Source organism: Anopheles maculipalpis, chromosome 2RL (genome assembly GCF_943734695.1).
Source record: "Anopheles maculipalpis chromosome 2RL, idAnoMacuDA_375_x, whole genome shotgun sequence".
Taxonomy (NCBI): Eukaryota; Metazoa; Arthropoda; class Insecta; order Diptera; family Culicidae; genus Anopheles; species Anopheles maculipalpis.
Genome location: NC_064871.1, coordinates 93,371,820 through 93,398,204, shown reverse-complemented (window position 1 = coordinate 93,398,204; position 26,385 = coordinate 93,371,820). Strand labels below are relative to the sequence as shown.

Below are 26,385 nucleotides of genomic sequence, written 5' to 3'. Positions count from 1 at the left end.
GCCAAGCGATTGAACATGAATGGACGTATCCTTGGGTTGGGTGGAAAACGGGAAGGGTTCAATAACGTATCAAGCAAAGGTGGAATGGAAGCTTCTGAGACCGATTTTGCCATTCCTGGAGACAAAATAATTCCTTAAATGAATCTTGAATGTCGACGGACGAGGGTTTTTGATAGACGGTTGCTGTTGTTGTTCGAAGTTATCGACCGGATTAGCACGAGTGTGAATTGAAATCGTTGTAAAATCGTTGTGAGTTTATTGATGCGTGGTTGCTACTGGTTTTTTCTCTGCTGATTTGGTGACAGCTTAAGCCGTTTGTAACGCGAAGAACGTGGAGTAAGGGTTTGGAGCGGGACGTACAGCTTAAGTCGCTAAAATGCTGTGACTTTGTTTTGTGAATGATTTTTTCTAGTCTCTGGACTGCTGAAGGCTGGCTGGAGGAGTTGGAAAAGCAGAAAAAGAAGATGAAAGTTTTGAAATCGACGACAAGAAACAGACTTAATTGATTCAAGAGTTGTCTTTGGGACTATACTTTATCCCTTGGGAAACTTTACTAGCTTCTTGAAGTTAGCTGACTCAAACATCGGAAAAGGACAGCTCAAGGAATAATTGTGGAATATTGTACGACCGTTCAGTTTTAGGCAGGAGACCGTTTGAAGTTCAACGCTAGACTTGTGATATTGTTAGAACAATTCGTGTATGATAACTTACCAATTCATTGCTCTCTTTCACATTCAAATATACAAATGTTCGGATTCGGAATGGCTCTTTCCACCGGCTCAACGAAAATCAAAGAACAAACAAACACTTCAAATGGGAAAGCAGATGAGGGTTTCATTTTATTGTTTTTTTTTTCTATAACAATGATTCGATTAAAAGGGATAACGTCGACACGTTTTGCGGACAATTCACATTAGCCCATTTTTGAAGGAAAAACATGAGTAAAGATTGTGTGTAGCTGTGCCTGCTGGGGTTTGCGAGTACAGTGCGCCATCAGACATCAGCTTTGGAGTGGAGACGCCTTTTAAGGTTGAAGCATTTAGGAACAGGGAAGGATGAGGAGCAGAAAGATGGCTTTTGGGAAAAATGGTACGGGAAAACATCTATTGCACATGCTTCGAAAATACATTTCCGGTTTTGCGTCACGACCTTAGATTGCTAGCAACTTCTAGCTGATGGGCTTACACTGCACACAGCGAAGTGAATTGATGATGGCTTTAGTAAGCGCGAAAGTTCTCTCCCTCCTGCAGTTCTTCGTTCGTTCGATGATTCCTATCGCTCTATTTATCTCTCTGTCTTGAGTAGCTTTCAATTTTCTGTGTCTAGCTTTTGGTTCGGTTTGGATTCGATGAAGACGACGAAAAACAATGGACATTCGGGCAAGTGGCAAGCTTGCCAAATTTCCGATGCGATAATAATCGTATAGCAATAAATACACTAATATGTTATCTAATAAATAAAAAAAGTTCTACTTAGCGCCGTTTTCTTAAGCATGAATTTTTCTAAAATCAGAATTCGCTGTAATGATCTTGCACCGTGGACAAGATTTGGACGATTCCTGTGTAATAGATAAGACAAAATAAAATTAAGAGAAAAAAAAAAATATGGAAGAATCTCTATGGTTTTGTGAGTTAGACCTACCGATTCCGTTATCCAACACTCCTCGCAGAGATAGTGGCCACATATTTTCGATATGATTAATGTTTTACATTTTTCCTGTTGTGTTAGAGAGAGGGATGGAGAAAACGTCAGATATTAAGGACACTCAGCAGGGAGACAAGTTGTCCAAGCTAACCTTACATATGAAACACTTGTAGTGCGGTGAACCCTCCAGTTCCCGTATCCGGGCTTTAAGCTCTTCAAGGACCTGCGCCTTCGAGGACGGTTCGGCCGACTCCGAGGTGCTGACGTACGAGTCCGAGTTAGGGGTTGTGCCGGCCGTTCGCGATGGCATCGAATCGGTTGCAGAATCGATCTCGACGGATGACGTTGCTTCCTCGGTGCTGGTTTTGGAGTGATATCGAACTAGTTTTGAAAAGCCTTCTCTCAACGGAGCTGAAGAGGACATGCCTACCTGTTCTTATCTCCGAGTCCATTTGCCACCGGTGGACCGTGCCCGTTGAGCTGGGTCAACTGTCCCGGTCGGGGTCGTTTCATGCAATCCTCATCATCCGTGTTGTCGACGATCACTTCCTCATCGTTGTCGGTCACCATGTCCTGGCTGTGATCGTGCTCTTGATCATAATCGACGTCGATGCGCTGATCGCTACTTGTCGGTGTAACTCGCGTAATCGAGTGATCAGCAGCAGATGGAGGAACGCTGGACGCTTGCTGGGAGACGGCACCAGGACCTCCATCGAAAGGACCCAAGAGCCGAGGCTTTACCACCGTTGTCCAGGGTCGTGTTTCATCACCGATGGCAGGCTTGCAGTTAAGTGGGATCGTTAGACGAGACTTTCTGTCCCAGTGCGGTACGATCGACGAGAGTGAACTGATCGCACTCTCCTCCAGCGGGAGCTTTGTCATTGCTGGATTGTCTGGTTTGATGATGTTGTTGTTATTGTTGTTGGTGGCATTACCAGGATGATGGAGCATACTGGCCGCACTGGTGTGATGGATCACGTTCGAGGACATGTTGATCGCACCGTTGGATGTCTCATCACCGTAACTTTCTACGTCGACTGTTTCGTCTTCGTCTTGCGGTGAAGGTTGTTGATTGGCGGGTTGTGACGCTTGCTGTTGGGACGTTTGCTGCTGCTGCTGCTGCTGCTGTTGAAGGTGATGATGGTGAGGATGATGAGGATGGAGCGGGTGTGATGCATGTAAGGATGGCGGAGTCGCTTGCTGTTGTTGCTGCTGTTGCTGTTGCGACTGCTGATGTTGATGCTGATGCTGTTGCTTGAGAATAGGATAAAGAGTAGTAAAAGTCTAGGTGAGACGTGGTTAGGAATGGGCTTTTCAACTGATGCTCAGGAACTTCATCACACTAAAAATACAAGAACATATTCAAATGAACTATGTAAACAAACCTTTCGGACGCATTCCTCGATATGCTGCGCTATCTCTTCCTGCGTCCGTTGCAACCGGCCATGACACACCGGACACGATTGGCAGTTGATGTTTGTCAGCTGCAGTCCAAATCCATCCTCACCGTCAAACTTCCGCTTACGTAGCTTACCGCGCAATCGGTCCTGACGTTTGTTGCGAATATTTTTGAACGTCTACAGTGAGGGTAAGAAATGGATATCAATTCCGGAGCAAATGCAATTTAAAATCCCATCTCAACGCGGTACCGGTGTACCTTCCCCGTTGGTGGTTTATTGCTTTTCGTCACAACTGTCGCAACACTTACCTCCCAGCGGCTCGTTCGGCCCTGAAGATTGTTTTGCACGGCGTGCAGATCGACGCTGAGCGTCCGCCGAAGCTCCAACCGTTCCGCGTGCGTCGTCATCTTCGTAAGCCGCGACAGTTCCGCAGAAAAGTGGGTCTCCAGGTCACTTGGTGAGAGCTGAACGCCACAGATGGGACACGCGTTTGGTGGTGGTGTACCGACGAACGATTTCTTCGGTGGACCAATTCCTGCAAAAAAAAAGGTTCGGAAACGGAAGTCACGTGAGAAGGTTTATCGGGAGGATCGTCAGGAGAAAGGATAAACATTCTCTAGAGCATTGCAGAAATATGATAGTAATGCAATCCGTACAATTTTACTGCATCCGTAATGGAATTTGACTGCAATTCCAGCTGCCTTAGCCGTAAAACCCTGACAAGTACGAGGTAATAGTGTGTAATGTTGCAGAAAATGGAAATCTCTCCAACAGCTGTCAGGCTTTGCCCGTAGGCAAGAGTTTATTTTTCCTTTACACACCCCCTAGAAAACGATGTCCATCGAGTGGGTTGATTTCAGTTTTCCAAATTAAGTTGGACGTGTGTTACTTGGTGCAGGGTGTTAGGATTTCTGGAAAGGAGTTCAAGCAAAAGGTGTCCAGAGTGTCATTTCATGCTCGAAAAACTGTCCTTCATTGCCAGTGACAAAATATAGTAGTGGTTCTAGTGGCTTTTCATATGTGACATGTTGGAACACAACTTCTCTTCCATTTTACTGTCCATGGAACAGCCAGAAGACCCTCGAAAAACGTGATGAGATACTTGTTGTTTTTGAAACTAGTAATTTGTGGTCTTGTGGTACGTACACAGAGAAAGAGAGGGAGAGTATCAAAATTTAAATGATTGTATCCTTACTACCTTGGCATGAGCAGTGGAAGTTTATTTTCAGTAACTCTCGTCGTCGCCTTTATCAGCACGACACTCATCCAACTGACCAGCTGGACATTGGTAGTTAGACAAATCCGATTTCTCATTAGCATTGGTGACAGAAACACTGCAAAATGGAAAAATTAACCACAGAAATCGTGTCCCACTGCGTCCAAGCCTTTGGTCCCGACGCGCGCGCGCTATTGCAGGACTTCCTGTGAGCGGCGTTTGCGGTTAGGTTCAGCAGTAAATTGGGTGCAATTTGGTAATGCGTGTATGCGTGTATGCGTCCAGGAGCGAGTGTTTATGATTTTTTGATTTTCCCATTCCCAATACTCGATGAGGAACTAATTTACACTCGAAAGATGGAGCCGGGGAAGGGTTTATTGAGAGATAGCGAAAAAATTCAACTGTCTGAACACTTCGGCATTGGTGGACGCAGGAAGGAAGCAAATTAAAAAGAGATGATTAACTTTTAATTGAAATCTATGGTCAGTTGTAACGACATAGTGCAGTGTGCAGTTCAGAAATTGAAACGTATTTTGACATTTGACAGAATTCATTCAAAAATGAACCTTTGCTTTGCTATAAAAATGAACCTTTGTGGAAAAATTCTATCATCAAATAAAAAAAAACAAGTCTTTTTCTCAATCCACTTAATGAAATTCTATCTTTAAACTGCCTTATTCCTCATTTTTAAGTTCTTCCGGCCAGCGTAACATGTTTCGGTAACATTGGCCTCGCACACCCTTCCCAATAGCAGTGATTGAATTTAAACATCTTGTCCGGTTTTTTTTTCTTTTGCTGCAGCATTCGGCCCTTGGCTTTTACTGAGCCAGCACAAAAAAAAGGGCGAAAAGAAATTGTCACCCAATTTTCCCACTTCAGCGCGAAAGGATATTAAAATGGAAGTCAAGCGTCAAGCTTTCTTCTGATCTTAAGCACCAAAAGTGCACCATCTTGAGACGTGTCGCTGTCTTTTTATTCGGATTAGGGGTTTTTTTCTTCTTCACTGGTTCACTCGCTCGAAATGTACTTCCGCCTGGGTGATGTATTTTTTTTTCTGCTCTGCTCTCTGCAGTATCCCTAACACCATCTTCATCCCTCAAGGCTTTGGGTAAGTAGATACAATACTTTTACTTTGAAGACTGAGATGAAAAAAAAAAACTGTATCATGCTGATCATTGGCGCATCAACGTCCAACTTCCGCAATTTGAGTGTCCCCGTGGTGTGGTAGAAAACAGTGGACACACACACACAGTCTGGGTGTGGTGGGTTGTTGGGAAATTGAATAAAAGTGATGCGTTAAGCGTTAAATGGGATTTTCCACCCAGCTTCCACAGTTGCATCCTTCCTTCGGCGAGGGTTTAGAAGTTTGAAGAGTGTCGTTTGTGACGGTTTGTTTGCTGGACGGTGCTCAGTTGATCTTGTGATGGGACTTTGGGTCACACTCACGGTCGTCACGATTGGCCGAACCTCGAAATGACCGGTTCACTCGAAAACTGTTCGCTCGGTTTAAGACTTTTCGGAAATTGTGCGTGCAGGATTTACACTGCTCGCAGCAGGGTGAAAGTAATAAAGCTCTTTCCCATTACATCGTGTTTTTTTTGCGGTGTGTGTGTGTGTGTGTGTCTAAGCGGAAGTATGGAAATGTGGGAGAAATGATAAAGGGTTGATTTTTTTTTTGTTGCTGTTACTACTCCCGGGGAGATATTATTGTGGTTTTTTTGAATGGTTATCATCCTCGTGGGGCTGAAACTGTTTTACGAGGTGCAAGAAATATGAGATAATAAATATCGTGTTAAATGATACGAACTGGGGGCAGTAAGATGCATGCTTGGTACTTAAGAGAAGAGCAATCTTTTTAAATTATGACAAAAGTTGTAGTGTGCTATAATAACGATTGTTATTTTTTTTAATTATTATGTTTTATGGTATTTTAACGTTTAATACATCGTCAATAACTTTTGGAAAAATTAACTTTCGTTCAAAAATGAGGATGTAATTGGAGAGAGTTAGAGTTATACCAGATTTCCTAATGAGTTGTTAAAAATAAAGGAAATGTGTTGAATTCGAGATAATCATTTTAGTTTTTATATAAAAAATACGTCCATGCCATTCTAGCAGAATAAAAATAAACCTTTTCTTTGTTTCATTTCATAAAATCACTTTCATAATTATTGCAACGTCCTTAAATTTCGTTAGTATAAATTAATTTTATTACCACAGTAAGTAATATTGCCATTTTACAAAGTAAATACATCCTTAATTATTTCGTTAAAATTGTTAATGTTTAACAAAACACAAACAATTCAAAACTTCCCTGAAAGTGTGAAATATCTGCCCGTTTTTTTGCTACAATAACAATTCCTAAGCATCAGTTATTTTGTTTGAATTGCGGTTTATAAAACAACTTTCGTAACTATTTCTCCAAAAAACCCTCTGCAGCTAGTAAACATCAATTGGAATATCTTTTCCATAAGCTACTGTCGTCTAATGCCCTCCCCGGGCCAGCTACATGCCGGCCTGTGCTGAATGTGGTAACAGCTGTCACTAAATCAAAATCGCTAGCTCTAACTCACCCATACCATACCGGAGCGTTTTGCTTCAATTATCCGATCAACTTAGGACTGAAGGATGAAGGACATGCTTACCGGGCGAGCGTCGTTGTTACTGTAGCACACAGCTGTCCGGTCCCGATAGAGACATACGCCGTAAGGACCGTGGAGCTTAAAATCGAGTACACGACACGCACTGGTGGCCTAGAGAAGCGCGGGTTCCCGTAATTAGAGCCACATACGTACGATTTCTTGATTTTTTTTTTCTCCATCTTATGTTAATAAATCGACTTTAACTGTTTGCGGTAGAGCTTTGTGCTGCGTTTGTGCACGAACGGTTCGTCGCGCGAGGGGTTTTGCTGCACCACGTCAACACCCCAACGGTACCGAGCGGGTTTGCTAAATTAATGGCACCGGTGTTTGGTGAAAAAACAAACCCAACCCCGGGTGGAGAAGTCAAGAATAATTGCCACCAATAAATTAGCGGAGATTATTACCCGGTAGTAATTTATTTATTTACGCTCCGTATTTATCGTATTATGATAGTGTGGAAAGCGGTGTGTGGAAAAGTTTTTGGGCCAGTTTTTTTGTCGCCTCTGCTCTCTGCCGGTGGACGGTCGCAACACACACACATACACCTTTTGAAGCTTGCGTTCGATTCGAAGGAATTCCTACACGAGAGTTTTTAAACCGAATGGTAAATTACGTGCACGCTCACTTTAAAGTGAGCCCTTAACGGGAAGGTTGCCCGGCGGCTCAATTAACTCTGGAACTCTGGGGTGCGGGAATCGAACCGTTCCCACTATCCGTCCGGGACCGATCAATCGAAATGTTCACTCTCGATCGATTGTCGTACAATTCGAGTGTTGTAGTTATTTTTGCTTCGATACATGCCAGTTCCATCATCATGGAAAAGGTTAAAAACTGCATCCTTTGCGGGCACAGTTTGGGTCGTTCCTTTTGCTCCACAGCTAATAACGATAATAGTGGTAAGGAATCACTCTCCGAAAAGGAAACACACTTTATGTCCTTGTCGGTTCTGACCGAACGGTTCGATTCGCGATCCAATTAAGCAACGTACGCATAAATCAATCCGTGATAGTAGTGCGAGAGCAAAAATGAAACTGGTGACAGACGCGAATCACAAATCACCCTCCCGGAATAGAGCAATGTGGGACCGTCGCCTAGATCGGGATGTCCTCCACGGTTCATGGGGTCATTGGTGTTTTGGAGTAGCTTTTTTTTTTCTTTTTGCAGCACCAGCAGCAACGTGAAAATGATTTCTTCATTATTGAATTAGACACAGCTCGACGGCGGGCCGGTTAGAATTGCACCGTAACTTATGTGTCTGTTCGAGAGAAATGCGCACCGACGTGACTGTCAGCGTGTATTAAGCGGTTCGTGCGTTTAGTGTGGGTTAATTGAATCGGTTTTCTTATTTCCGGTTCGTGGAATAATGTCAACATAGTTATGAGATTTGTTTTGATATCTATCAATGAATGTAGTGCAGATGTGGCGTATCGATTTTCCTGCATCTACAAAGTGCATTTAATTGTTATAAGTTAGATGAGTGCTTAACTTAACCTATGAACTATGATGTTGTGGAAATGGGAAAAGTTAGAGGTTTAGTTGTGGAATTGTTCAAGGAAATTTGTTTGTTATTTTTTTATTTATTTATAATTAATTATGACGGTCCAGCGCCGTGTTGTTCACACCGCTTGTGTTGAACAAATCCTATAATCATATTGATAAGGCATTTCCTCCTTATTCCTTGCCTTATCCCGGGCATACTCGGTTAGAATTTGCTTGTTACTCTATCTATTATTATTTTGTATAATTCATTTGCATTATTTCATTTAAATTGCATGTCGAGCTCATTTTATACTTCGTGTTTTAATTCCTTGCGAATTCTTTACAATGAATAGTTAATATTTGTTTTCTTTATTGAGGATGATACTTTATAAGGATATTCAGAATGAATGTATTGGGTTTTTCTATGCTAGTTAGGTCTTCCATATCAATAACATGAGCCAAAATTTCGCAATCACTCGATATTTAAATGCAGTTGTCATTTGCTATAATTCATGTCAGATTCCTTCGGTTTATACTGCCTGTTTTGAGCCGTATGGTGTATTCTTCCTGTAACTTTAATAGATTCTTGATTCAGTTCCTATTTTAAATATTTTTTTTCGTAAACTATGGTAATAATTTGTTTTATGCTTTAGTCTAAGCGCTGGCATAGAGCCGTCGATTCCGTTGCATCGATCGTCAACGATAGATGACGCCTTGAAGCTTGCGTGTTTCGTGCGATCTCTTGTCATCGTGTTGCACTGTATCCAGCGGAATGCAGCTAAACGCTAACAACTTCATCAATGCAATGAATCATAACCAACATATGGTTTTGTAGCTCAACGAAATGCCTCCCCTGTGTGTCTCGTACTCGCGCACCAACGATCGCAATGATCGGACACGATCACAGTTTGTAATTACCTCCGTTGCACAATCGGTCGCTAGCGACCGATCGGCCGGACTTTAAAGGTAACTTCGATGATTGTACCGTCCCGATACCGATGGACAATCGGAATGTACGCGAGGACACATTTTTTCCCCCGCTCTGTAGTCAACGGCCCCTACTCAGGCATCCGTCAGCGACACTGCAACATAGAACCGAGAAGCAAGCAAAAAAAAGCGAGTGGCTGCAACGCACCCGTCAAACGTTAAACAACCAGCCAACAGGCAACCATCAGCGAGGCTCGTTGCCCCTCACTGTTGTTTCGCACTCGCCTGTAGTGACATTTTCATTTCACATTGTGTCCGGTTTTGGTGGCGTGGCTTTCGGATTCGTTTCTTTTTGCCGGTCGGCGCGCGCTGGACTTTTTTTTTGGTCTTTGCTCATGTTTCATGTTTGTTATCTGCTCCAATAATGCTGCTGGATGGGTGTATTTTTTGTCGCCTGCATCATCATCCTGTTGGTCAAGTTATGTTCACACCGATCCTCTCGGATCCCTCCCCGTTTCTCAGGGCCGTCGGTGACACAATCGTAAAGCACAATGCGAACAAGATGGCATGGCAGTGCGAGAGAATAATAAAAAAAATGCAATGCCACTGTTGTCGACACAGCGTTGAAACGCGCACTACCAAAAATGAAGCAAAAAAGGCCATCGAGCATGAATCATAACGAGAGCGAATATTGTGTGTGTGTGTGTGCTTTGCCACTAAACTAGCCGCTGGATTGCAAACGAATGACCAAGGAGGGGGGAAAAAGAGTTTACGGACATCACTTGGGACCGTGTCCACCGTGTCGTCGGCTAATAGAAACATCATCACACCCACCCATGGAAAAGCCGCACGGAAAAGTGTTTTCTGTTTCCCGCAACACTCAAACTCAGAACCGAAACGACAACGCTAATAATGATAAAATATTTGGTTCACGTACGAACGAATTTTAAATTGTTATAACATTTTTCCTACGTGATTTCCACGCTTGCTGCTTTGCGGGATGCTGCTTCACCGGTGGCGGAGGGCGTTTTTCCGCACACGCTCGAGCGCATACATTTAGGCGCTTGGGATCGGTTTTAGGAACACACGTTGGCGAAGTTGCGTTTTGCTGCCGGTGTTGGGAAATTCAAATTCGCTAGCACCAGTTGTGGCCAATGTGTGTGTGTGTCCACGGCGGAAATTACTCATTGTTGTGTGCGCTATTTTGGGGGTGGACAAGCGTTGAATCGTTTGGCTCGAAAGGGAGCTGAAGGTTGGTACACGAATCGGATGACCGTGTACGGGAAATGTTGCGGATGTTCCAAAACGCATCAACTGATGATGACATTCAGAGTTCAGAGGGCCATCGATCATAGGTGTCATCTTTTACTTTGTACGACGAACTGGTGGGACGGCAAACCGTTCGATTTGGCCATTAAAGTACCTTTGCTATTTTTAAGTTATTAAAAAGATGGGCATAAAGTGACTTTAGAATATTGATTTCTGTACTCACTGTTGCCTTTAAGTTAGATGTCACCTCTAGAGAGCTCTTTTCCTTCACAAGTAACCTCATTTTTACGCAACCTTATCCCAGTCATCTTAACTGGAGATTTTTTTGTTGCTGCGCCCAATCAAATCAACTGCACCGGCTGCAACACTATAGCGTGTAATTAGCATTTAGAAGCCATTTATACGCTCGGAACCTTCCACAGCTCTCGGCTGGTTCATAAACCTTGCGAAGGTACTTCCATACTGTCCATATTCGGCTAAGTGGTTGGCCCTCTGTCTGTCGCTGCGTTTCGTGCCTGCGCCGCGCCGGAACGCGTGACGATGCAGTCGACACAAAAATTGCATTCAATTCAAATGCACCTCACGGTTTTTGCGCCGCGCGACCATGCGAGTGGTGTGCGAGGTTGTCGTCTAACGTCATCAGCATCATCATCGGCATCATCATTATCATCAGCATCAACAACAAGCACATGTCAGTCACATGGCAGCCCGTGAGGAGTCTGACCGAGTAGATCAGTAGCAGAAGGTGTAGTAGCAGCAGCAGCAGCAGCAGCAGCAGCAAAAGCGCATTCGACTGCAACTGCAACTCTACAACTGCAATCAGACTTTGCCGTTTGCAAATTATCTATTCCCATCGTGCTAATCGTGTCGTTACCCGGTCCCCGTTTTCGCAGACATAATCGATCATTTTTCCGGTTGCACAGTTGAAAGTGTTCGGGGAGTTTGCAATGGCCAGTCGCCGCACCAGTGACGTCGACAGCGACACTAAAATGTTTGGATAATTTGATTCTTTGTTCAGCCCGTGGCAGGGATTGTGTCGAGGGACGGAGGAACTCGCAAGGGTGGTTTCGCATCGGTTAGGGGTTTGAGCAGAAACTGAAATCGACTCCACAACGTTGGCAATTAGTGTGATAATTCATATTCGATACTGGTAACATTGTTTTGTGTGACATATCTTCTGGTGAAAGTAGGAAACTCAGCTGTGAGATAGATTTGGAGAACTATCAAGAACTTTCAACGTATGGAGCTATTTCGATATTATTTTGGAACGTCCTGTCATTTTCTGTTAGAATAAGTAGTCAGTCGAAGTCTATCCTGAGATCATTATATTGATTTGCAGTAAAATTCCTCATTTTCCATCGGAATTAACTGTCAGCTAGAGTCAAAACTAATACCTAAAATTAGTGCAGAAGCTAAAAAAAGGCTGTCAGACCCTGAAGTCCCAAACATTCAATAGCGAGTGAGCTAAAAATGATTATTTCTACTAAAATTAGTGTTTTCCAAGGCCAAAACCAATGATATATTAGCTATCATTAGTAAAATTGGTACTTATTTATCCCTTTGTCGCCTTGAATGTCAGTCTTTGAACTTCCTGACGAGTTTTCGTAATTATTTTCACATCTGTTTTTGGTTTATGTGACTGAGAGGTGATTGTTTCAACTTTCAAGCCAATTTCTATCACACAAAAATACAAAAATCTGGCTCAAAATCGAATCAATAAAAAAACATAATTCGTTTTGCTATAATCACCCTGGCATCACATTGGTCTCGGAACGTCTATAGTGAACATTTGTTAGCAAGTGTTTGGATTTGTTTCCGTGTTGTTTCGTCGAACATTTACAACCATTTACATCGTGCATTGATATTGTTTTAATCATCCCATTTTGACACCAATAATCTGCCAATGATACATTTAGGCACCCTCGTCCCTTGATCCACAATCCGAAACCATTTAAACCGAAGTCAAAAAAAAAAAAAGGACGGACACGGGAACCAACATCGTTAAGTGTGCGCGGTGAAGACTATCCACACCTACCGGCTTAACAGCACTGCTTAGGCCGCGTAACCCACACTGACAGGGTCGGAAACGAAACGAATCCCTCGCCGGACGTTCGCCAAAATCGGGGTTGGGAAAGCGTGAAAACCAACCCCTCCGGGGTAGTCGGAAAGGTTGATCGAGTAGAGCGTCAAGTCAATGATAAATACCAAGATTATATTATTTTTCTAAAATATTACAAATTGTTTGGCCCGGTCCAGATGTGTCAGACTGTTTCTTGCTCTCTTCTCTCCTCATCTTCCTTTGCCCCTGTTACAGTTGTTTTCTCCCCCCCACTCCCCGAGTTAGCACGACAAATGATGGGCACCTCTGGCATCGCTTTTATGTTGCTTTGTAGTGTGCAGATTTTTTTTTTTTGCACGGTTTCTTCTACTTCAAATGCGTTATCCTGTCAGAACGCTTGTGCCGACACAGGAACACCTCGGATCTTCTGGCAGGCCGACAAGAAAAAAAAAGAAGCAATCTCCCATATAAATACGCATAAAAGGTACGCACAAAGGAAAAACGCAATCATGACAGTCCTCCAGAACTTTTGTACCACTTTGCAAGGCGCATACTGGCCCCTTTTTTATCCGGGATGTTTTGTATTGGAGTACTCTCTCTCTCTCTCTCTCTCTCCCTCTCTTCCTCTTTCCCTCTTTCTTTTCGGGTTCTATTGAAAAGTTGAGAAGTCTCTTCCTTCCATTTACCACGCGCTCAATGTCCTTTATTTGCGGGTTTGTTACTGTTTCTTCCAACCATCCAGCATGGAAAATTGGGAACAAAACAGAGGCATAGTAGGACGAAAGAAGTCGTTGTTGACTTTTTTATTGCTATCTTGTCTTGTATGCGTGTCCTTCCGTTCGTCTTGCCTCGCCTCGTAGCCCGTACGTTGCAGTAGCCGCGTTTTGTTGGTTTTAAGGATTACCCGACAAATAAATCGCCATGCCGGTGCGTGTTTCGGTGGGGCGAATGGCTGTCAAAGGAATATTGTTTGTCAGCGAGCCGTGAGCAGTACTTTGCAACATGGGACACGAGGGAGGGATAGAGTGAGTGCGAGAGGGTAGGAATTAAAAAAGGAAGCGATCTGATTTCAGCCCTCTGCTTCCGAATTGGGCGAAGCATTAACACACCTTCTCCAAAAGGTTGTTATCGGGCTTGTTAGGGGTACTCGGTCCCGGTTCTGGTTGATGGATTCGATAAATTAAAATAATTTTGGTAGCCTCACTAGAAGCTTATAAAGCTGGTTAGGAAAAAAAAAAAAACAAGCAGCAGATTGACAATCCAGGAAGGATGAGGATGAGTTTGTCCTAATTATTAAAGGCAGATGTCACAGTTGGATTTTAAAAACACAAATTGTTCGTTGCCATCCACCGTTAAATACCTTCCCGTTGTGCGAAAGGATTTAAAAAAATATAAATGTATATTATCATATCAACAGTTTGCAACCCCGGTGTGGCATGGCAGCCACTGTTTTTGTTCCATTCCTTCAACACCATCGATCGGTTAAATGCTGAGAAGTGGCCAAGTGTGAAGTTTTTTCAGCGCACCATTTCGCTTTGAAGGATCGCCCTTCCCGGATCGGATTGACTCGAAACCGCACTTCACACTTCGCTGAAAAGCCGGCGGCCGCCAACCAGCGTTTTGAAGTTGATTAAATTTGAAGATTTTAATCGGCCGCTCCTGGGAGAATGCGGTGTGATTTCGCGCAACACTGACAGAGTGAGGAAGAAAACGAAGCAGCATAAAACAGAAGTTCAACCCGGCACAGAATTCCATCTGGTTTAAGCGGTGTTCGAAGTTTCTCAAGTCCAAAAACACCCGATACCCGGGGCACCCGATTACACACTGTGGCTGTCCGCTGGCTGTCATTCGGAGATTAACTACTGGGGGTATTTTTTTATTTTTTGCTGTTGACTGGGCTGGTTGGTTGCTTAACACATCACAACGGCCCGTTCTCCACCTCCAAACATGGTACCGGTGGTGTGGACGCTTGAGAATCATCTCCCGGCCCGGCATTGAGATTGGGGGCTTGATTGGGATCTTGTCGCTTTCATCTTTTCATCATCGTTTCATCGAGCACACGAAGGATTAATTTCGAAGGCTGTTTTCGGGCACATCATAATCGGTTTCTTTGGTTGCGTCGAGGATTGATACGGTAGCGGTAGAATGGTTTGAGATAAGCTTTACTGCTTCTAAATTTGCTTCTGAGAATGTGTGTAAGCAGTGCGAGCGATTGGTGTGAGAAGAAACTTTATTTAACGCCAGTATTTGATTTTAATTCAATTTTATCGTCACAGTGCAGGGGATAAAAATCGAAGTAAAATCGATTGTAAGTAGAAATTTAATTTCAATTGTCCTAATAAAGGCCTAGCAATTAGAGTGAGTCCATCCACTAACCAAATTTCATAACATTTTTGACAATCTGTGACATAGTTTAATAAACGTATATTTTAGACATTTCAAACTTCAAATTATTTCTAAATAAAGTGTATTGTTTGAAACCGTTTATTGACTGCCTGATTGACATAGATTGGTGCAGAATTTGTTAGGAAATATTTCATAAATATTTTAAAAATTTCTTTTAATCTGGAACAGGGCTTTCCAGATTAAAATTTTTTAAATGTTGAACTTAAATTCGACAAGAAGGTCGATGTTTGAAGTGTGTATTTGATTTTAAGTACTTAGATTTTTGGTCACATTTTTATGACCATCACTGTAATTTTTCACATATTAGTACAATTAATCTTTCACAATGAGACTTCACATTTTCAGTAAATGTTACCAACAATCTAAGCATAAAATCTTAAATCCAGCGAAGCTAATTTATCATTCTCATTTCGTGTTTATTGTTCCATAATAATTGATTCATTTAATTTAGAAATTTCTTAACTATATATTACTTTTGCAGACACGTTAATGTGTGAAGTGAATGTCAATCTTCGTGGTACATAAAAAAAACAAGTCCCACAACACGTAATGAAGTCCCTCATACATTGTGCGGATAAGATAATAAACCACGTTTTACTTTCTCCCACACGCGCAAGTTACGCGCCCGCATTTGTGGGAATAAAAGTTCAACTGCTTCAGTGATCCGAGCTGCAGAATAAGAAAGCTTAAGCCCATGATCATCGTAACGGGCAGCTTGGTGGCTGCAACATTGTAACAACTTTGTGCATCAAACGTTCCTGCTCACGGACCGGGCGCAAGATTGCCTTTCGGCGCATCGCTCGGCGCTCATCGCAACGGTTATCATAAAACTGACCCGGTCAGAAGTTTGCCGACCAACCTATCTGCATGCATGCATGGGAGTAAATTGTTAAAAGGGTCTGTAAAAGGAAAACCATATTCCGGTATCGTAAAAGTAAATAAAAATATTAAAAAGTGTGGCTTTCGGGATGGCCTTTCCATTAGGGACTGGAGACGGCCGGACGTACGGCTGCGACTTCCTCGACGGATCGTCAGTTTCGGGGTGCTTTGATCAGCCGAGGCTGGTTGAGAGCTTCGACACGGATTTTCTGCGCAAAGAAACACGTTCTAAAAGCACGCTACCACCACCCCATTCGAATGAGCTAACAAACGAATTGCATTAATCAAAAATCATCTCCTCTGGAAGGGCATTTGAATATTTCCCGGGTTGTTGTCTCGCTCGCAGAACAATCGAATCGTCGATCGGTGGTTTGATAATGATGCAGAAGATCAAATAAAACTCATCCACTGTTTCCCGTTAGGCTTCTCCACGCCGGTGGAAATGCGGTGCGCGGTGTAAGTGTAACAATTCGTTTAACTGTAAAGCAACCGAAATAGTGGAACGGAAAATCACAGACAGAAACACTGAAGGGTCTTTAGTGGACGACCCTGCCGCTTTGCGGCATCAAAAAGCGCATTTTTATTATTTATGATGCGATGTTATGTGCTAATTGAAATTGGAAAACCGCACAAAAGTGAAGTACTCGGTGTGCAGTGTGTGTGTGTGTGTGTGCGAGGCCGAGAGACCGTTGAAAAAGCGGGGAAAAGTTGTAACAAGAACAAAAAAAAAGGCTCCTGGTTGAGGCTATGGTTCCGAAATGGTTCCGATCGAACAAACGGTGTCAACCCCTTGTAATTTGTCAATTAGGACATTGTTAAAACTCACTCGATACATTTGAATCGTAAAGCCGGGGCCTTGCTGGGAGCAGGGATCTGGGAAGGACTTGCAAGGGACTGCGATGCAATGGTCCCACCTTCCGCCAGGGAACAGGAGAAAAAAGAGCAATCGTCACACAAACGGGCAGTTCGTTTCATCCAATTTTTGAAGAGGGAGCACACGACACATCCATCCACACAAACGGACGGTACACAAAACGGTAGCAGCAGGATCAAACAAATGAATTGAGCATCATGTCACTCGTGAATTGTTTCGTCCTTTGAGGGATGCTTTTTTTTTCTTCCTCTCTCTCTCTCTCGCTCCATTCTGCCTGCCTATGTATGGCCACTCATTATCCCACGGCATGCGACCCGTTTGAGGTTACAACTTTCAATAAATAACGATGACTTTCAAGAGTTTCTTGCACCGGGCACCCGGGAGCTGGTCGTTCTTCGCACGTCACTGTTGCATAGGAGCACGGCTGGGACGCGGCCTTTGTTTGGTTGGCTAGGAAATTGTTAACAGTAGAAATTGACTTTGATTTTACGAGGCCACTTTTGGGCCATCGTCTAAGCGGTGCGCACCACACATCCACATGGCATGAGAGGGCGCCCTCTTGTTGAAGTGAATTATGGTTCAAGGACTCTTGAAGCGGTTAGCGAATGGGTTCGGGGATTGTGGCTTGCAAAAGTTAAGGGAGCTCGGCGAGGAAAGGATATTCTTCTAAAGCATGATTATGATGATGATGTTTGGATTGATGCATTCGATGCAGAAGCGTAAGCGGCTGAGATATGTGAATAGCACAGATGTTTAAAGGTGCTAGATAGAACACAGAAAATTTCCCGAAAAGAATGTGAGAGATAAGAGGGCTCTTGGTGAAGTGGTAATGTTTGTATGGAGACGCCGGTCTTCCACATATGAGTGGGTTTTTTTATTCTTCTTTTTTAGCTGTTTGTCTGTATGTTTGTTAAATGTGGTTGAAAAAAATATCCTGGCGATCAATAAATAATTCTCCTAATAATAAGCTATGTTCAATCTCGAAACCATCCCAAGAAACATAGCTCCGAGCAGCCTGTGATTGATTCTTTGATCAAATTGATTAACAGACGGAAACTAGTTGGTTTATGAAATAGATAAGAAGCACATTAATTCCTTGCTCCTTTGTGAAAACGACTTGTATGTAAAGATGTTAAATATATTGTGAAAATAGCTTCATGTTCTGAGCTTCTCTGAGCGTTAAAAAATATTAATTGACCTCCACCAAACGCTATTTGTTAGCGGGCAACAAATATGATTTTATTAAACCGATCGTTTAATTGATGTCAAAATTCAAGACGGCAAATGAACTTCTTTAGCGAAAAACGAAAATACGAAGGTTTATGAACCTCGCCGTTTCTCACCCACCGCGAAACATTTGGTATCCGTGCGGTGGAAAGTACACGAACCATCAGCAGTGTACTAACTTCCATGCTATATTTAATGCGTATCGTTCAAATCTGCGTGCGAGAGGGCAAGTAAGTTTATCATAACAGAAATTCATAGACTAAGATGTTAGGGCACCTCTTAGCGGCCAGTTACCATGGTTTAAATGGAATCGGGTTGAAATGCGAGCGGTAATCGCTGCGAAAACGGAACGAAAAGACCATTTTCCTTTGTCAGTTTGCTTCCAGCTGCAACCATATGGCGTTTTCCGAGTTTTCCTATGATCCGCTAGCGCACTGTTTATGTTTACCGTATTCCTCGTTAGCGTCTACGCTCAAAGTGATTGTGTTTAGGTTGCTCGGAACACGAATTCATGAGGTTTTCCTTTTTCTGGAATCATTGCACGGTACTGACGCATTTTTTCCTATGATCTTTTGTTTCTAGCCGCCCAAGGATTAGTGTGTTTGTTTTTTTATTATTTTAGCTGAAGAAGGCTAAAGTTGCTTATTTTAATTGGCTTGTTGTGTACCCGAGACCGGTTGACGTATCGTTGTTTTCATCCTCGTATCAAAATATCGAGCACGGCATAATTTAAACTTGCAACAAGAAAATAAAAGCAAAATGAATCATTAAATAAAACATTGGGAAAAATAATTTATTGTGGTGCGTGAATTATTTCAAAATGCGAGATGCATGTCACATTGGACATTTAGGAAAGGTAACATACCAGAACTAACGAGGTGCATTTCCTAAATTGCACCCAAACCACCAACCAACACGAGGTGCATGCGTGAGCGCGTGCGAAATAATTTCTAATTTAATCAGCAATTAATTTGTTACCATTAAAGCAAACACCAATTACCAGTGGTCGCTGTGCCAGGGACAAATGGACCATTCTAGGACGATAAAATGGACAAGATTCTTGCACACACCTGACGGATCCGAGCGAGAAGGTCTCTAGGCAAATTACCGGTCCATGATAATATGTCTCAGAGCTCGCACGGACGATGATGCTGCTGCTGCTGCTGATGATGACGATGGCGATGCCTGTGCGATGCTGTATTTTATTGCTATCATAATCGTATCATAATCACCCGGTGAGATAACGGTAGAGTAAGTGATCGAATCACTTCGCCAGGGTCTGGTCTGGCTGTGGGTCCGCAACCAGTCGCGCGTTACACTGACTGAGTGCGTTCCAAGTGTCCTTCGGGAAAAACGATGTGTGTATTGAAACGTGACGAGTAAAGTAAAATGTGTTTGATTGCAGGAAATCGTTGCGCGGTTGCCGGGAGGAAATGTACTCCCTTGTGCAGTTTCGATCTAATTTCAAGCACTCGACTGACACTGGGTAGTAAGACTTCGCCCACTCGTGCAGGGTGCGAACGAACTCTTCTCTCTTTGCTGATGTAATCTCGTTACGGTAACTTTTACGGCAGTATGGGACACACGCACACCGGCAGTGGGATGAATTTGTAATTTTGTCAAATTTCTATCCCACCAGTCGAGTCGTCAGAATGTGTTTGCGCCACTGGGAAAGGGAACACTGATTTTCACACCAATTTGTAGAATTCCTTCCCGTGCTGCCGTGCCCGTGAGAAGAAGAGATCGTAAAACGGAATGGAACGTAAATTCGATTGATATTTGCACATTCCCGTCGGATGTGGTTGGCGTCAAGGCATCGGGCACCACGGCGCTGGGAACGGGAGTTCGCCGCGTGTTGTTGATTGGTAGCAGTAAGCTGTTTGTGTGGAGTTTAACAATTTATTACCGAATGCTATGTGTCTGGACAGTTGGGAGTGAGAATGAGTAGTTTAAGTTCGTTTTGGAGAACTTTAGTGTTGCAAATTTTATTTTTCAAGCAACAATTTGTTTGTAACATAAACCAAAAAGTAATTAACAATAAAACAATAAAATTACTAAGGAAACAAGTGAACAAAAACATTAACGTAAGAGCCGAGAAAGCGACAAAGAAGTGCAAAATAGAGCAAAAAATTGACATGCAACAGGGCTCCTCAACAGACCTCCAACGAGCTAAACGATAACGCCTGAATGTATGCAAAGCGTAATTCACTAAGGGATTTGTTTGAATTACTTTTGGAGTAGTAATTGCATTGCCAAATGGATAAACCAAATTAATATTTGCAATTAATAGGGAAAGTTTTGATGTTTTCCTCCTGCTTGAAATCTTCTCCAGTGGTGAAGTGCAAAAGTCTCCTATACCTTAGAGATCTATTAGATCTTTGATCCAAGATAAATTCATTGATTGATCGTATCCTCGTTATTCTGTTCAACTCCTCTGTTTTTCAGAGACATTAGATTTGATTAGATTTATTGTACCTATGATTTATTCGAAATTGATTTATGTTTAAGCTGATTTAAATGAGCAGAAATACTTGAATGTATCGCCAATGAAATCCACAGGAGGAGGATTTTTTTCCTTAGAAAAGCGATAACATCAGAAGCTAAGTGGCCAACAAATGTTCTACCTCATCGGTACGCCATCACGCTTACATGGATCGGTTAGGTTTTTAACAAATGGTCTCTTCACTCAGGGTCTCCACCACACACATCCACAGCATCCAAACCGCAAGGAAAAATAGCTGTTTGGATTAACATAACTCACCTAATGGATTTTTAAGATTTTCCCTCACCGTGCACAAAGGCACAAAAGGGCAACTCGTTCAACGCGTTCGGAATTTGTTTGGAAAATTTATGGTCACCCCGGATCGGGGGTGCCATTTGGTGCTTTTGCTTCCCAGTGTTAACCATCTCCTTGGTTGTTTTGTGGCTCGGAAAGGTGATGTTTGCACGCGTTTTCCGTAATGAGACGTGCAAGCCGTCCATCTCATTGGACGATCGCTTTGGAAGAATCCGATGGCAAATCAGTTTGACAGTTGCGAGTGGTCGAGAGTGAAACGAACAAAACCCCTGGCGGTACAGCACCCGGAACGGTGCCCATAATTCAATCCACCCGCGTAAAGCGTAAAGGCGCAAAGAGCCATAAAAACTACACACCCAAATAGATCACTGGCCGATTATTTAATTGTTCCGCTTAAGACAAATGGTACCATATTGTGGCCGGTTTGGTTGAGAATGTTTAGAAGCGTCTGCCGAAGAACGCGGGAAGACATTTTCCTTCTTGCTCCTTAGGTGAACTGTTTATATGAATGGTTGAAGTTGTGTTGTTGTGGCCACCTTTCAAGTGCACGACACGGTGCATTCCGGGCGTGTGTGTGTGTGTGTTTTGATTTTCATAACCTCAAAGCAAGTTCCCTCTCTCCCTCTCCTTTCTTCAGCTTCTTTCAAACGAACCACACTTGAGTGTTTGATCCATTGGCTAAAAATAAATGGCTCTCGTCAGACGACGGTGTAGCGAACACCAAGGAACAGCCTGTTGTCGAACCGTGTTTAGTATCGAGTGTGTCTTTCACGAGGCTTAATTATGAACACGCTGAACGAAAGCGAAATGGAAAGATCACGTTAAACAATCCGATTAGCTCCAAAGAACCTGAAAAGGGTTTGGGCGGAGGGTTGAATTCTTTGGAAAATTCTCGCCCTCCTCTTTATCTTCTCTAGACGGTTTTCCTCGATTACCGCTGTGTAACCGATGCGTATCGTGTCGTTGTAGCGATGAAAAGGTTATTATGAGGTATTGTTTTTCCAAAGCGAATCCAAACAAACACACGGGACGCGAGGTCGAAGTTAAGTGGTTTAGCTTAAGACAGGGGAGGAAAATAGCCCCAGGGTCACAGAGGACGATGGGTTGGGGGTCACAGGGGTTGTGGGTCGTTACGTTTGAGGTTGGGAAATCATGGCCAATTAGTGGAGCTGTTACCAACCAGTGATATCTTTGACGTGGCAAGCTAATCGGTGCATGTGTAACAATTAGATGGTTGAATGATTTTGTTCTTATGTTTCAAATAAAATTAGTATCAAATGAATGTTTTTATATGGTCTCTAGTTAAAAGTAGTTTAACCAACGGTATGAAGACAGGAGATCTTCTAGTAAAACCTTAATCAATCTCATGTTTCACTCATTTTAAAGTGAAAATTATTTTATAATTAAATTGTTCAGAAATCTGTAATTTTAAAGGAAAAAATTATTCCCAAAAATTGTCCCTAAAATCAATCAATTAAATAGCATTACACAGCTGACGGTCCTGCTGTCAAGACGCATCTTGATACTTGATTTCTTGAAGCAATAATAATTAAAAAGTTTCCTTGAACGTATTTTTGAACTGATGTCCTATCATAAATCCCGAAAAATATTTTTACAGCAGAAAAGACAACAGTTCCTACGTGTAACAGTTCAATCTGTCCATGAGTTTCAACGTATCACAGTTAAAAAAAGTCAAACTTGAAGTCAAAATGTACGAAAATCTCTTTCAAATGTACAACGATGAACACTTTTGACATCAGCACTGAACGCTTCCGGAATAATCGAACATTCAAGTTATAAATATTTACATTAACGACGCTACTCTTGATTCGACGAGTAGCCCATCACATCAGTTTAGATCACATAAGGACGCGTTGAGTGTTTACGAGTTTTAAAGAAAGTATAAAATCTTGCTCAAACCCTCCACGACGTTAAGATCATCTCATAAACAATCTAGGAAAGGGATCCGATTTAGTGTGGTTCGTAATTTGAGTGGAAAGATTCTTTCCAGCAGAAAATGGTTTGATGGCGGTCCTTTGGGCGGTCGAAAGGAATTAGGAAGCTTACCCACGCACGAAAAGGAAGCGATAAAACTGATCGAGTTACACTTCCGACATGTTTATGCGAGCTGTGTGGTAAGGTTTCGAGGGTTTCCCGAGAAAATGTGCTAACCGATTTCGGTTGAAAGGTGGCACGCTTCGGTGATGATAATAAAAATTAATTTTCACATCTTCACGGTACGCAGCAGCGGGTTAAAAGCTGTACATTATTGCACAAGGTTTTCAAAGGCAGCGCTAGAATACACGCTCGGCAGCGGTATATTGAAGGACCTCTTGTCTACTTACGTCTAAATCCGGGTGTTTCGGGACTCCGCTCCGGGCTACAGATACGATCCCGCTCGCGGTCACCATCCTCGCTCGTTTGGCCCTCGAGCGATTCGTCCTTGGCGGGTGGCGAGAGTGATGTGCAGGCTGGGCTGGACGAGTCCGTCCGGAAGGATTCCGAACCCGACCCGGACGAACCGAACAGGAGTCCCTTTGAGAAAATGTTCTATGATCATTTAGTGCGCAAGTGTTCCCGGCCGGCACAGCAGCGAAAACGATCGTCCCGCAGTCGATCGCTTGCCGGCAAAAAAAAGAACCGACGGCTGGACGGACTTACTTGATCGATGCCGAACCCGAGACATTTCGGTGGCGCAAAGGCCGACGGAAGGGGCAGGTTGGACGGGAACGGTTTAACGAATGCACCGCCGCCACTGAATGGGCTGGTGCCGCTCGCGGTCGAAACGGCCGGATTGAGCGGATGGAGGAAGTGGGGCTGGAAACCGTGCAGGAGGTGTGCACCGTAGCCACTCATCAGTGAGAGATGGTGCAGGTCCTTGGCGTCGGGCAGCTGTGAAGGCAAGAACAAAATACATACGGTGGGGTTTGATAGTTTATGGATGGGAAGTTTCATAAATTCATCACGAATTGCTTATGAATAATTAAGTTAGGAAGTTTGTTTGTCGTTAACTCGAACGCTTGTGTAGCAAGGAAGGATTAATAAAAGGCTTTCAATTGAAAAAAGATCGGTTAAACACGTGTGATAAATTTATTGTTGGATACATTTTTACTACTTATGCGATGGAACAATGAAAACCCGATATCTGTTTAAAGGAATTGTGTTGAAATTGAATTATTGATTTAATTTTAAGGAAATTTTTCAAAAGCTTTTAAAATGTATCAGGAATTGAATAATTCTTCTAAAGATGAACGCAGTGGAATATATTCTTTAAATAATTTAATTTCATAAAATAAACAAATTAAAAATGTGATAAAAACACATTAGCTGAATTCGTTAAAGTAATTCTTTAATTTTTTTTTCGTTCCTTAATAGTGGCTTTGAGACTTTGAAACTACAGTGCGCCTCTCTTATTTAGAGACATCCTTTTTATGAAAATATTGCAAAGCAATGTTTATGTTTATTGTATTTAACAAAGAAAAAATTATTGTAAATAATGAATAATCAGAAATCTATGTACAAAAAATTTAAAATTTGGAATGTTAAAACTACTATTAATTGAAATGTTGAGTAAGGTCATGTTTGTAATACAGAGCAGCAAAAACTGGTATGATTTCAAGTTTCTAAATCGTTTCATAATTTAATGAGTAGAAGTAGTAATTATTACTTTAAAACGTAACTATAGCCACTGGTGTTCATACTTGATTCCAAATTCCCATTATTATTATTCGTTTTAGTTTCAAATTAACGATTTATTTTAGTTTTATAATATTCAAACTTTTCGCATGATTTTTGATAGCAAATTGTTATGGCAAACATTACAAAAGACTTAAGGTTTAGTTTCTCTGATAGTAGCAAGAATTATGGCTGTTTGGGATAAATCTTATTAAATTTTTGTTGTTGGTAAATTTGTTGTAAAACTCCTTATTTAGATTTTAGAATTTATAAGACTGTCAGATAATTAGGGGTTAGAGTACTTTTTTGTGCAATTTGTCCTTTGCTTGAACTTTAATTCAATAAGTTGTGCACGAGATTGAAATGTTTAGTCACTTTAGTGTATAAATATCTTCCCTTCTAGTCGTTTAAAAGTTTCAATTAAAATTAAGCACAAAATATAAATAAACTCGAAGTTTTTAACTCTTTATGGTGAGTATAGAACTAGAATTCTTAAGTTATTGAATATATATTTAAAAAAACACTTTCACCAATGACTTCGGGAGCAAGTAAACAAAACAAAAACAAAGCACCAAACCAACATACTTGCGAATGAAAAGGGCGTTGAATGCGCAAGGCGTCACTTAATCCATTCGTTGCTTGCGAGAAAACGACCAGCGCTGGCGAAGACATGTGTGCGGATCCATAGCTCGGATTATCCATCATACAAGAACGATGCGCTTCACTGTACGGGCGCAACTGCTTCGAGACATTTATTACAAATCACACAGCGTAATGGACAGTGTTTACAATACAGCTATCACACTAATCGAACGAACCATGCGGTTCACGACACGCACACGCGAATGGGCACGGGTTTTTAGTAAACACAACTACCGAACGGAAGAGCTGTCAAGCTCACACTCGCCACTGTGCCACGTTGGATTTTGAGTTTCGGATGTTTTGGGTTACTTTTTTTACCGGCAAACGGTGGAGCAACACACGGCCAGGCACTGCACGTTACATCAGCGAACTTAGTTTCGTTGTCAGGCCTAAAAGCCTTTCCACTCCAAACACTTCCAAATGCACAAAAAGCGCTCCACACAGCCGGTAGTATTCGGTTTCACACTGATTCGGATGCACTTTTGCCGTTTCCGTTGATGCACAATGCACAACAAACCACACACGCGAAACACGACGCACGTCACCACGGTACACGCCACAACGCACAACGGACGAAGCGGAGCAAAACGATCACGTCCTTTCGCAGCAGTTACTTGCAGTGAACTGAAGTTGCGCCCTTGCCACGCGTAGATGCTGCGGTGGCTGTAGGACGTGCGCATTGGCCGGTTCCGTTTTGGGTTGGAACCATTTTTACGGAGCGCATGCGGTACGCAACGATTCTACTGATTGGACGCGACGTACGCTGCCAGCTGTCCTTTGCTGGTGAACGGGTATTTGGTTTACAAGCAGAATATAACGAAGCTGTCTCGCAGTGCGAACTCCAAACCAAAACATTGCAAGTTTATTCGTAAACGTGAATGAATCAATGACTGCGACTAGATAAAAACATATTTTGGACATCATTTCGGGTACCAATTTTGGGTAGTCCTTCTGGAAGATCCTGAAGTTTTGTGGTTTTTTTTCTTCGGGAAAATCGAAATGGGAAATAAAATAAATATCGCAAACAATTGTGTGACAAAAGAGGGACTTTTAATCTGAATAAAAATAGTGATTACTCACTCTTTTTTTCCAAATGAAAATTGGTTTTATAAAGCAAGGAAAGGTGACACCATTTCTTTAAATGATATATTATTTATATTATAATAAAGAAAACAGTTCTTAAGGAATAAAATGTCATAAAAAATGCCCAACGCATATGCACCATCCTACCTGTGAATTCAACACTAAT

The 26,385-nt window shown here is 42.4% G+C and overlaps 3 protein-coding genes across 7 annotated transcripts in view; 1 reads left to right on the top strand and 2 right to left on the bottom strand.

Moving 5' to 3' along the window:
* The window catches only part of LOC126568301 (microfibril-associated glycoprotein 4-like), a 566,870-nt gene that overhangs the window by 347,228 nt on the left and 193,257 nt on the right, over nucleotides 1-26,385 (top strand). The window lies entirely within an intron of this gene.
* Nucleotides 1-26,385, bottom strand: part of LOC126568442 (histone H1B-like) — a 236,502-nt gene that overhangs the window by 64,445 nt on the left and 145,672 nt on the right. The window lies entirely within an intron of this gene.
* On the bottom strand, nucleotides 1,418-25,273 carry LOC126567937 (protein Teyrha-meyrha). 5 transcript variants are annotated; one of them, XM_050224308.1, is made up of 9 exons: nucleotides 25,080-25,273; nucleotides 23,481-23,711; nucleotides 23,165-23,369; nucleotides 3,353-3,579; nucleotides 3,030-3,221; nucleotides 2,075-2,928; nucleotides 1,796-2,003; nucleotides 1,642-1,716; nucleotides 1,418-1,558 (listed from the first exon to the last, which is right to left on the bottom strand). In XM_050224308.1, exons 1-9 carry the CDS (start codon nucleotides 25,197-25,199, stop codon nucleotides 1,487-1,489), a joined length of 2,184 nt encoding a protein of 727 aa, XP_050080265.1. In that variant the 5' UTR covers nucleotides 25,200-25,273; the 3' UTR covers nucleotides 1,418-1,486. The 5 variants fall into 5 exon arrangements, 4 of the variants coding, with proteins under 4 accessions (XP_050080265.1, XP_050080267.1, XP_050080268.1 ...); XM_050224310.1 differs by having other exon boundaries at nucleotides 2,075-2,898; XM_050224311.1 differs by having other exon boundaries at nucleotides 2,075-2,892.

What these genes read in the sequence shown, in the direction of transcription:
- LOC126567937 (XM_050224308.1), bottom strand. Translation starts at nt 25,199, where the DNA reads ATGATGGATAATCCGAGCTATGGATCCGCACACATGTCTTCGCCAGCG. An exon ending in CGAAACACCCGGATTTAGAC is followed by an intron (nt 3,580 to 23,164) that starts GTAAGTAGACAA and finishes TTTTTTTTGCAG; the next exon opens with GAATTGGTCCACCGAAGAAA. An exon ending in TCGAGGAATGCGTCCGAAAG is followed by an intron (nt 2,929 to 3,029) that starts GTTTGTTTACAT and finishes CGTCTCACCTAG; the next exon opens with ACTTTTACTACTCTTTATCC.